Source organism: Salmo trutta, chromosome 5 (assembly GCF_901001165.1).
Source record: "Salmo trutta chromosome 5, fSalTru1.1, whole genome shotgun sequence".
Lineage (NCBI taxonomy): Eukaryota > Metazoa > Chordata > Actinopteri > Salmoniformes > Salmonidae > Salmo > Salmo trutta.
This window is the reverse complement of record NC_042961.1, coordinates 27,776,788-27,789,381: the sequence shown is the minus strand read 5'-3', so window position 1 is coordinate 27,789,381 and position 12,594 is coordinate 27,776,788. Positions and strand designations below refer to the sequence as shown.

Below are 12,594 nucleotides of genomic sequence, written 5' to 3'. Positions count from 1 at the left end.
ATAACTACACACATGGCAACCTTGCTCGTGAGCGGCCTACATCAGTAACGACATAAGTTCCCGTATGTACACGAAGCGCTTTTCATCACAGTTTTTGTCTTTGATATAGCTAGACAGGCAGTAAGTAGCAAAGTAAATAATGAAATATATAGTACCAGTCAAGAGTTTGGGCACGCCTACTCATTCAAGGGTTTTTCTTTATTTTTACTGTTTTCTACATTGTAGAATTAATATATATATATATATATATATATATATATATATTTCACCTTTATTTAATCAGGCAGGCCAGTTGAGAACCAGTTCTCATTTGCAACTGCGACCTGGCCAAGATAAAGCAAAGCAGTGCAACACAAACAACAACGCAGAGTAACACATGGAATAAACAAGCATACAGTCAATAACACAATAGAAAAATAAAAAAGTAAGTCTATATACAGTGTGTGCAAATGGTGTGAGGAGGTAAGGCAATAAATAGGCCATAGTAGCAAAGTAATTACAATTTAACACTGGAGTGATAGATGTGCAGATGATGATGTGCAAGTAAAAATACTGGTGTGCAAAAGAGCAGAAAAGTAAATAATAGTGAAGAATAATAGTGAAGACCTCAAAACTATGAAATAACACATATGGAATCAAATAAAATCATTGTATTGGTCACATACACATGGTTAGAAGATGTTATTGTGAGTGTAGCGAAATGCTTGTGCTTCTAGTTCCGACAGTGCAGTAATATCTAACAGTAATCTAACAATTCCACAACAACTACCTAATACACACAAATCTAAATAAAGGAATGGAATAAGAATATATACATATAAATATATGAATGAGCGATGACCGAGCGGCATAGGCAAGATGCAATAGATGGTATAAAATACAGTATATATACATATGAGATGAGTAATGTAAGATATGTAAACATTATTAAAGTGGCATTATTTAAAGTGTCTAGTGATCCATTTATTAAAGGGGCCAATGGTTTCAAGTCTGTATGTAGGCAGCAGTCTCTCTGTGTTAGTGATGGCTGTTTAAGTCTGATGGTCTTGAGATAGAAGCTGTTTTTCAGTCTCTCGGTCCCAGCTTTGATGCACTTGTACTGACCTCGCATTCTGGATGGTAGTGGGGTGAACAGGCAGTGGCTCGGGTGGTTGTTGTCTTTGATTATCTTTTTGGCCTTCCTGTGACATCGGGTGCTGTAGGTGTCCTGGAGGGCAGGTAGTATGCCCCCGGTGATACATTGTGCAGACCGCACCACCCTCTGGAGAGCCTTGCGGTTGTGGGCGGTGCAGTTGCCGTACCAGGCGGTGATACAGCCCGACAGGATGCTCTCAATTGTGCATCTGTAAAAGTTTGAGGGTTTTAGGTGACAAGCCAACTTTCTTCAGCCACCTGAGGTTGAAGAGGCGTTGTTGCGCCTTCTTCATAACACTGTCTGTGTGGGTGGACCATTTCAGTTTGTCCGTGATGTGTACGCCGAAGAACTTAAAACTTTCCACCTTCTCCACTGCTCTCCCGTCGATAGGGGGGTGCTCCCTCTGCTGTTTCCTGAAATCCACGATCATCCCCTTTCTTTTGCTGTAGTAACCAAGATTCTTCAAAACAGCCACCCTTTGCCTTGATGACAGCTTTGCACACTTCTGGCATTCTCTCAGCCAGCTTCATGAGGTAGTCCCCTGGAATGCATTTCAATGAACAGGTGTGCCATGTTAATTTGTGTAATTTCTTTCCTTCTTAATGGGTTGGAGCCAATCAGTTGTGTTGTGACAAGGTAGGGGTGGTATACAGAAGATAGCCCTATTTGGTAAAAGACCAAGTCCATATTATGGCAAGAAAAGCTCAAATAAGCAAAGAGAAACAACATGAAGGTCAATCCAGAAAATTTCAACAACTTTTAAAGTTTCTTCAAGTTCAGTCACAAAAACCATCAAGTGCTATGATGAAACTGGCTCTCATGAGATGCGCAACAGGAAAGGAAGACCCAGAGTTACCTCTGCTGCAGAGGATGAGTTCATTAGAGTTAACTGTATCTCAGAATGCAGCCGAAATAGATGCTTCACAGAGTTCAAGTAACAGACACATCTCAACATCAACTGTTCAGAGGAGACTGCGTGAATTGCTGCAAAGAAACCACTACTAAAGGACACCAATAAGAAGAAACTTCATTGGGCCAAGAAACACAAGCAATGGACATTAGACTGGTGGAAATCTGTCCTTTGGTCTGATGAGTCCAAATTTGAGATTTTTGTTTGCAACAGCGGTGTCTTTGTGAGATGCAGAGTAGGTGAACGGATGATCTCCGCATGTGTGGTTCCCTGTGTATATTGGTTCCTAACTTCCCTGAAAAGTTTCATATCACGGGGGCTATTCGATGCTAATGCAGTATGCCACAGGATGTTTTTGTGCTGGTCAAGGGCAGTCAGGTCTGGAGTGAACCAAGGGCTATATCTGTTCCTGGTTATACATTTTTTGAATGGAGCATGCTTATTTAAGATGGTGAGGAAGGCACTTTTAAAGAATAACCAGGCATCCTCTACTGACGGGATGAGGTCAATATCATTCCAGGATACCCCGGCCAGGTCGATTAGAAAGGCCTGCTCGCTGAAGTGTTTTAGGGAGCGTTTGACAGTGATGAGGGGTGGTCGTTTGACCGCAGACCCATTATGGATGCAGGCAATGAGGCAGTGATCGCTGAGATCTTGGTTGAAAACAGCATAGGTGTATTTGGAGGGGAAGTTGGTTAGGATGATATCTATGAGGGTGCCCGTGTTTACGGATTTGGGGTTGTACCTGTTTCAACAAATTAATATTAATTTATATTCAATATTTACGATACATTAATTTGCTTAGTAGGCATATGAGACAAATATAATCTGACATTTAATGTGAAACTAAAATCAGACATTGTGTGAACACATAGTTGAATTAAATACAATTTTAGATACATTTATTGGTGATACATTGACATACATCTTGAGGATGAAAGGGATTACAGCTCCAATATTTACATTTTGGGGGGGAACCATGTCAAATCCACATAGAAATGTTTGTTATAGATCTGTCATTCTCATTGAAAGCAAGTCTCAGAAGCAGTAGATATGTGCTATGTGTGCAATTTCTATGCGTTCTTAAATTTCGTCTTTGTATTTTACGTTAGGCTTAGTACACCTGCTTCAAACAGCTGAAAATACAATATTTTTTCTCATGGAAAATATATATTTCACAGCGGTTTAGTTGGTATTAGGATTCTTTCCACTATACTTGCTTGTTTTGTCACATAAACTGAAATTAGGCAAACTATTATAATTGTAGCAACCAGAAAATGGTGGAGCGACACCTGCATAGGGCATCAAATTGCAGCATCATATTCCATAGCCACAAAGTCAACATAGGCTATACTGTAAAAATTCCTGAAAACCTAAATGAGCCTTTTGTTCTTAAATTAAGCATTGGGTTAGGCATAAAGTTAGCCGTGTGGTTAGGGTTAGGTTTAAAATACATTTTTCAGGAGATGAATTGTAGAAGACAACGCACCAAGCTCGGAAAAATACGAGGTCAAATCATGACGTCAGTGATCTTCATGTCTAGAAAGAGGCCCGAGTTGGAATTCCGAGTTGGATGACAGTTCAAAACAAATTTTCCCAGTCGGAGCTCGTTTTTTCAAGTTCCCAGTTGTCTTGAATGCACTAAAGTCGAATATTTAAGATTTTACAATTGTTTTGAACGCGGCATATGGAAGCCAGCGACAACCGTTTCATTATGGTCACGTGGGTCGTCCTGGAGTACGGATGAAAAAATAAGCGTCATTAACGGGTCCAAATCGCGCGAAAAGCTTCAAAATAGAGGTCCTCCGTTTACTTGAACACTCACAAATGGTACTATATTTGGCTGTATCAAGATGCCTTAGTCTGTTTCATTGTTCCTACCCTCCTCTTTTCATGATATTGTAGGAGGTATTAAGTCTTATTGTTGAGTGCTAGTGGTTATTTGTAAGTACATGAAATAAAACATGTAATCAGTACATGTAATTATTTTAATAATGGGACATCGAAATGTGTATTAAACAAATTGATTTTACAGTCTTCCAATATACATGAGTTGAAAACGAATTAATGATTGAAAGTTCAATATTTTTCATTTAAATTATCTGTAATAATAGTTTAATTTTAATTTCACTAGATGACACTGTTCTCCATGCTGCTCATTTCCAGGCAGGTCATGCATCTATGTCATTGCAGGTTTCCTAGAGGGGAAATAACAATAGGTCAAGTGAGTTAGATTTTCATTTTATTCACATTTTAGTTTTGAATAAAATAAAAAAAATCCCAAGCCAAAATTAACACAAAACACTGAATAGATTTTGTTCATACGAAAAAAGCCATGCAATCGGCACAATCATGAAATAAACATTGGGATTAAGTTATTTGGTATGGTTCAATGCTATCCGGCATTCTTGGGACATCCCTACCCTAAACTCTAACCCTTACCCTACCCCAACCCTTGTGTTAACCATTGAAAATGTCAACTTCAATGGGGTAAGGACTTCCCAAGGATCCCAGATAGCACAGACCATTTGGTAAAATTGGGCTCGCCTTGGAAGTACTTGACAGTTTAAACCCTCAGTTCCATGGCTGCATCCTCCTCACACAAAAACACAGTCTGGGGTCTCTGCTGGAAGGCAGACACTGTCATGTGGTTCACCGCTATCCTCTTGGCCTTGTACAGTGCAAACACTGTGGCCCCGTCCAAAGTTATCCCTGGACGGGGCCAATGTGAAAATGTTCTCTTCAAAACATGTTTAAATCCTGTTCTGTTACGAGTTGACAGTAGTTAGAAAACCACTAATACTTCCAGCAACAGTGTTGGTATTGTTTTTTACAGGGCACTATAACGAAAAGCGTTATCATTAGGCTACAGTTAAGAATAATAATACAGTAAATCTTTGTTAATTTTCAAATGTTTGAGTAACTTTTAACTGTACGTTTTGTGATTTTTAAATCAGAAAAACGTCCTGTAACAGTTTTTCAGGGACTTTTATTTAGAAAATTGTCCGTATGATCACATGACCTCAATTGCGATAGGTTCACAATGCTTGTGTGTTTTGAAAGCATCAATGTTAGCTAATCATTTATACATTTTGTAGATTCGCTAAATCCACACGATAATAATCGCAGATCTGGACCAGACACAGGGTACAGTAACTGTACTTTCATCAACTTTGTGTGTCCTATACCGTAGCTAGCTAGAAGCCTAAGACTGTTATCATCAAACTGCATTGCTTCTCAAATCAAACGTTATCACTGTCGAACTACTTGTAGCTAATCATTCATTGTGGCTAATTTGTTGATGTCGGTATAACCTCTAACCTGCTAGAGCTAATGAACATGTTTTATCATAGCGTTTACTCTTCTTTCTTGCTCATCCTATCTCCAAACAGTCAGGAACAGCTAGCTAGCTGTTCGTTTGGTGAAAGTACTTCCTTGCCCAAGACAAGCTGTCATGAGTCCCTAATTGTCAACTCCCACAGTACAACAGAATTGTGATGGGATATGGCGGCACCAGAAACTCAGCTCATGTTAAGCGTTGGATTAATTGGTAAGGAAAGACATATCCTTCCCCTTTTCTAATTATTTTTACCCTGCTTTTTTGATTGATGCGTGCCAGGTTTGCTCCTGTTTGGCTTTGACTGGCATCACGTGAGATCAACAAAGATTTGTTTAACTAACCCAAGATAGACCACAGTCTGTCGTTTCCAATGGGAGCAAATTAACCATAGTGTGTGGAACCAAGAACGAGTTAGCGAGATCCTATTGGCGCGTTCTAGCATATTTCCGTTAGGGAACGCCTACGCTGTGAACTGTGTGTATGCAATAACTCAATTCGTCTTTACAATTCATTTTAAAGAACTACATTTTTAGAAACTTTGGCAATGGGTGAGTCTACAAAACTTAGTCTGTTCTGTTCATAACAGATTCTAGTTTTGGGAACAGAACTGTATTGAGATAAAATGTTAAATTGATAAGATTTGCAGAATGTTGGCCAAAATCCATCTCGTTCCATCTTCTCCCGCCAGTTGGCTTCCTCTCACTACCATATTTGGTAGTGAGTGGAAACGCCAGCAAGATGCTTCATATTTATACATCCAGTGAAATATCTGTCTCATTGTTCTATCTGTGATATCAATGTGATGAAGTATTTTACCATCTTTGATTTTACTTCCTGTAAGTGTGAGAACAGATTAATTTAGTTAAAGATCTGGTAATATTGATACTAATGAGTTGTGAAAGTAATATGACACAGTATTCTCATATTCTTCCCCACACAGAGAAAGATGTGAATGCAGACACCTTGTGGGTGTGGTGCTATCCTTCAGTCAGTGCTGAGCTCCGGGAGGTCCTGCTCAGTAAGTGCTGTCTCAGACAGGACAGCCGAGGCTTGCACACTTTTGTGTTTGGCCAGTTCTGCCGTACCTGGTACTACATATCCACTGTTGAGGTGCAGGAACCCACCGCCCTAAAGAAGGTACAGTTAGTTTTGAAATTCTTCATTCATTGAAATAATTTTAACTTGTAGGTCTAATGATAAATCATATTGCTCGTATTTCTCTCTTTTTAGGTCACACATTTTTCAATAGTTGTCACAGCAAAGGACTTCAACCCTGAGAAGTATGCAGCATTCAGTCGAGTACTATGCAGGTACAGCATACTACGCTAATGCATCCCCATGGCTAAATGTCTGCTTATTTAATACTTCCCCAAAACATATTTCTTCATTAATTTCTTCATGTGTGTTTTATCATTCAGGATGTACATCAAACATGGGAGCCCTGTGAAAATGATGGAGGGTTACATCGCAGTCCTCACCAAAGGCATCTGCCAGAGTGACGAGAATGGCTCCTTTCTCATCAAGGACTACGATGTCAGGAAGGCCTACTTAGCAGGCTCAGTGAAAGGTTAAACATGTACAAATATAAAACACTTATTACAGTATAAGGACATGATTGTTCATGCAAGGTGCTTGACACTGTCCAGTTTCCTTATCGGTATGCAAAGAAGCATTTCCATGAAGAAGCTGATCCCATTTGATTACCAGGATTAGGTAGACTATCTTGTGATTACTGTTTCAGATGTGGTGTCCCAGTTTGGGATGGAGACCATCATCCTGTACACAGCCCTTATGCTAAAGAAGAGGATTGTGGTCCATCACCCTCAGGTTGAAGCACTGTTGGAGTTCACAAGGTGACTAAGGCAATAGAGAAAATGCACAGAAGAAAATGCGGGTGAAGATGTAACATGCGTTTCCCAAAACACCACCACCGCGCAGAGAGTTCGCTAAGTGATGTGGTAGAAAGAAACCGCTGCTTTCGGATCAGCTTTCTCCCTTTCAAATCTTACCTTAACATTAGAATTATTCCACAATACTGATGACAGATCAGCTCCTATGAGATATTATCACCTATGGCTACAAATATTGAGGCGGCTTATTCTAATGCTTATCCTACATGCACTAAATTAAGATTTGACACATCATTTGTGCACATGTAGGCAAAAATAAGACAGTAGCATACAAATAGCTGAATAAAACTCAATTGAATTAACAAGAAATGTATTTCAATATCATTGAAATATATAGTGCCTATACTGTGTTTCTTTTAATACAGTCATCTCTGTTTTTATTTGAAGCATCTTATATCCTTCGCTTGTTTGTATCAGTTGGAAAGACATTGGCAACTATCTATTTGTAGTCACAATCGGTCTAAAGTTATCAGCAATTACAGAAAGACAGATAAACATCTTGATGCGGAAGGGCAAAAAAGCATCTAACGATGCACTTAGCTGTTCTACTAGTGGTCTGAGGCAGTTGTTAAGTAGCAAGCCTTTTCAAGTGCAACTTTAGTATCGATGGTTTTGGTAAACAGCTCTGAGATTTAACAATGGTCCTACGAAGGTTCTAACGATGAACTTAGCCTTAAGATGATTTTAGGAAACTGGGCCCAGACCTTTGACTGTTCATGGACTTCATTGTTCAAGTGGATTACAATTTATGTTTTTGAGAGAACATTATAATCTTTATATCAAATGTATGATTTTATTGTATTTTTCCCTCCTAGAGCTCTTCCAGCTCTGACGTGGCACAGGAAAGACTGGTCCATTTTGCACCCTTATGTCCACCTGACTGACAGTGAGCTCGAGAATCTCAGGACGTGCACTGGTGAGGATATCTGGTTCATTAGATCCACATTAAAGCAAACTGATTCAGACTTGGATCGTGTTCATTAAACACCAAAGAGAAGAACATGGACAGTAACAGTCAGGGACTTCCTTGACCTGTCCCAATAGAATGTTAATTTTCTCTTGCAAAATGTTTTAAATGTTTTCCTTAGCGTGTCCTAATGAACACAACTCAGATTCCCATTGTCTCCCAACAGTCAGTTCTACACACACACACACACACACACACACACACACACACACACACACACACACACACACACACACAGGAAGACTCATGCAATAATTGACTTGCAGTACATTTATTTACTTGCCTGTTCTGTGAGTACCCCCATCTGCACTGTCCCTGAAAAGCCTTATGGTGAAGAAATGAATAGTTGATTCACCCATATGCTCACTGTCTCTGCAGGATACGTCGCAGGATTTGTTGATCCAGAAGTGAGCAACAGATCGGATTTGTTTGACGTATATGTGAACCTCCCAGATAGTGAGATTACTATATCCCAGAGTGCCAAAGGTGGGTGTCTCAATTCTAATCTCCTTCCTATTACTGTCTTTTACAGTCTGTTCAAAGTGAAGAATGCTCTGTATCTAAAAAATGTAACGGAATGTAGAGAAACCTTGCTACCTAGTCCTCCCTCATTATCCCAATGCAAGCATCCACCATTTTTTAAACAATATGACCTCTCTCCTATCTAATTTATACACCAAAGAGGCCATGTCTATGGGAAAGCTGCACAAAGACATTGGGCTCGTCATTGTCCAGTCTGCAGAGAATGCTGATAGAACAGATGGGCAGATTATCAAGGTGAGAGTTGAAAGTACACATGACATCCTTACCATTCATTCTTCAGTGATCAGAGAAGGTGTGAGGTATGTATTTTCAAAGATGAACAGTGTTTATACAGTAAATATGTTATTATAAGTATCCTGGTATTTAGCACAATCATGAAAAAAGCTGTCTGTTTGCTATGATGTTTTCAGGACATTTCCATAAAGACGAGGGAGATCCTTGCTAACTTGGCGTCATTAGCCGAGGAATGTGAGAACTCTAAAATCACCCTGGAGACCTTAAAGCAGCGCCACTTCCCGCCTGCTACGGAGAACTTCCTGTTCCACTTGGCAGCTGCTGAGCAGCTCCTCAAGATATGACCCTTGATCTCCTACATCATGTAACATGCCATGCGGTGTGAGGACACTGAATATTAGCATAGGCATTCATCTATGTAATTATACATACAGTGGCATGTTAAGGAGAATGGGAAGAACTCAGGTGTTAGGTATCGCACACAATTGCATTCCTGACTCTTAACAATACTAACAAAGCCTACGTTTCACAATGTCACAGACACATGAGATATACAGACATTGTCTTGTTTTGACAATAATATAATAACGCCATTTACATAGCATTCCATAGTTCAGCAATTCAATAGTTTATCTTAAGACTGTTAACAGATTAATTAGAGTTTTCAAGAACCTTGATTTAGCATGCTATATTTCAGAATTAAAGAAAGATATCTTTGTGAAATATGTATACTGAACAAAAATGTACAATAAATGTAACAATTTCAAAGATTTTATTAAGTTACAGTTCATGTAAGGAAGTCAGTCAGTTGAAATAAATTCATTAGGCCTTAATCTATGGATTTCATATGACTGGGAATACTGTTGGGCAGAGATACCTTTAAAAAAAGGGTAGGGGCGTGGATCAGAAAACCAGTCAGTATCTTGTGTCCACCATTTGCAGCACGGCACATCTCCTTCACGTAGAGTTGATCAGGCTTCTGGTTATGGCCTGTGGAATGTTGTCCCACTCCTCTTCACTGGCTGTGAAAGTTGATGAATATTGGCGTGAACTGGAACACATTGTCTGTTGTACACTCCGATCCAGAGCCTCCCAAACATGCTCAATGGATGACATGCCTGGTGAGTATGGAGGCCATGGAAGAACAGGGAAATTTTCAGTCTCCAGGAATTGTGTACAGATCCTTGCGTCATGGGGCCGTGCATTATCATGTTGAAACATGAGGCGATGGCGGCGGACGAACGGCACGACAATGGGCCTCGGAATCTCGTCACGGTATCTCTGCATTCAAATGATCATCGATAAAATTAAATTGTGTTCATTGTCCATAGCTTATGCCTGCCCATACTATACCACCACCATGGGACACTTTGTTAACGGGTTGACATCAGCAAACTGATTACCCAAATCAAAATGCATTTGTCACGTGCGCCAAATACAACAGGTGTAGACCTTACAGTGAAATTCTTACTTACAGGCTCTAACCAACAGTGCAGTTTCTAAGTAAAAAAATAAATGACACCATACACGTAATCTGCGGTTGCGAGGCCGTTTGGATGTACTTCAAAATTCTATAAAACAACGTAGGCGGCGGCTTAGGATAGAGAAATGAACATTCAATTCTCTGGCAACAGCTTTGGTGGACAATCCAGCAGTCAGCATGCCAATTGCACGCTCCCTCAACTTGAGACATCTGTGGCATTGTGTTGTGTGACAAATCTGCACATTTTAGAGTGGTCTTTTATTGTCCCCAGCAGAAGGTTCACCTGTGTAATGATCATGCTGTTTTGTCAGCTTCTTGATATATGCCACACCTGTCTGGTGGATGGATTATCTTGGTGTCGTGGAAATTACCACCAGGGGCAGCTGAAGTCAATATTAAATGAATAATTCTTTATTATCAGCAAGCTGGAGAGGTTCCAACAAACTTAATGCACCATAGCACATGTCGGTCGGGGCAGTCCCATTCTCTTATATACTGCTTACACAGACAAGTTATATTTGCATGATTTACATTATTCATAATTAATTCATTAACATTTGGTTCCTGTATGTGATCGACCAATACCTCACGAGGTGGCTTCTCTCCAAGCTGAGACCTTGAAACTGAGATATCCCTTTTGATTCCCAGAACAATGTCCTGGGCGTACTGCCAATTGGTCTGAGGAGGAGGTCACAGTCACCTGCATGAACCAAGATAGAGGGAAAGGAGATGCTGTGTACAATTCAATGCTATCTCTTCAGACAACATTTTCCCTCACATTCCCTGCTTTTATCACTATGATATAATTATCACTATATTTTAAGGTAAGCATCAGATTATAGCTTCTATCAAAGGAGCTTCTATCAAAATACATAATCAGAAAACAAAATCAATGCATAACCACAGACACTTTCAAACCCTTCATTCTGGGTTGTACAATCCAACTAGTAACTGATCGTAATTCCATAGCCCTTACTTGTAAAACCGTTGCAGTAGAATGATACAGTTACACTTACGCTTCATAAAACCACAGACACTTTCATTTTTGGATTCTGGCATTGAAATTTCAGATGCAGCTTTTGTTGCGAGTGGCATGTTAATGACACATTGGTATCTCAATGCATTTTTTGTCTAAATTACTATGAATTTTGCAGTGTGCAGACCTCCACATTCAACCTGATTCCCCAACTAAACAATTTTGGACAAGCCTAAATCAATTACGGGCAAGGTTGACCACCCCCTCCCCGGCATTTCATTCTTCTTGCGTTTCTTCATTTTCTTCTTCAGATAGTATTTCAGTTCGTCCTACCAATGGCACATCTTCAATGTAGATGGCCCTTGATAATGTTCCAATTTCAATATCGGGGGAATAATCAGATATTCCCAAGCAGACGAATTTCTCACCTGAGCTGCCACCATCCTTTACAGTCCATTATGTCTTGTCCATTTTCCGACCAGTACACTAGAACCATGAGAGATGTTTGGACGGGATCTCTCTCTATGCTCACTACTAGTGGGCTCATGCCGCACTCCTGAGAGAAAAAGCAATTGATAGCTTAGACTGGATGCTGTGCACAGGTTGCTGGCACAGGTTGTTGGCTCAGAAAGAGAGTGGAAAACAGCAGGTCCGGGACAAGGTAGCACGTCCGGTGAACAGGTCAGGGTTCCATAGCCGCAGGCAGAACAGTTAAAACTGGAGCAGCAGCATGACCAGGTGGACTAGGGACAGCAAGGAGTCATCAGGGCAGGTAGTCCTGAGGCATGGTCCTAGGGCTGATAGAGAGAGAGAGACCCCCGACACAAACTATTGCAGCATAAATACTGGAGGCTAAGACAGGGGGGGTCGGGAGACACTGTGACCCTGTCCGACAATACCCCCGGACAGGGCCAACCAGGCAGGATATAACCCTACCCACTTTGCCAAAGCAGAGCCCCCACACCACTAGAGGGATATCTTCAAACCACCAACTTACTACCCTGAGACAAGGCTGAGTATGGCCCACGAAGATCTCCCCCACGGCACGAACCCGAGGGGGGCGCCAACCCGGACAGGAAGATCACATCAGTGACTC

General features: G+C 40.5%; 1 protein-coding gene across 1 annotated transcript; it reads left to right on the top strand.

Moving 5' to 3' along the window:
- The first annotated feature begins 5,054 nt into the window (after positions 1-5,054).
- LOC115193991 (protein FAM45A) lies at positions 5,055-9,809 on the top strand. The gene is made up of 10 exons (XM_029753195.1): positions 5,055-5,192; positions 5,438-5,595; positions 6,326-6,522; positions 6,616-6,695; positions 6,804-6,952; positions 7,127-7,238; positions 8,111-8,211; positions 8,641-8,748; positions 8,945-9,039; positions 9,216-9,809. Exons 2-10 carry the CDS (start codon positions 5,550-5,552, stop codon positions 9,381-9,383), a joined length of 1,056 nt encoding a protein of 351 aa, XP_029609055.1. The 5' UTR covers positions 5,055-5,192; positions 5,438-5,549; the 3' UTR covers positions 9,384-9,809.
- Positions 9,810-12,594: the final 2,785 nt, after the last annotated feature.

Bases quoted from the DNA above. Each gene is read 5' to 3' on its own strand.
- LOC115193991 (XM_029753195.1), top strand. From the start codon at position 5,550: ATGGCGGCACCAGAAACTCAGCTCATGTTAAGCGTTGGATTAATTG. The intron at 6,953-7,126 runs GTTAAACATGTA...TTACTGTTTCAG, and splicing joins CTTAGCAGGCTCAGTGAAAG to ATGTGGTGTCCCAGTTTGGG. The intron at 8,212-8,640 runs GTGAGGATATCT...CTGTCTCTGCAG, and splicing joins GAATCTCAGGACGTGCACTG to GATACGTCGCAGGATTTGTT.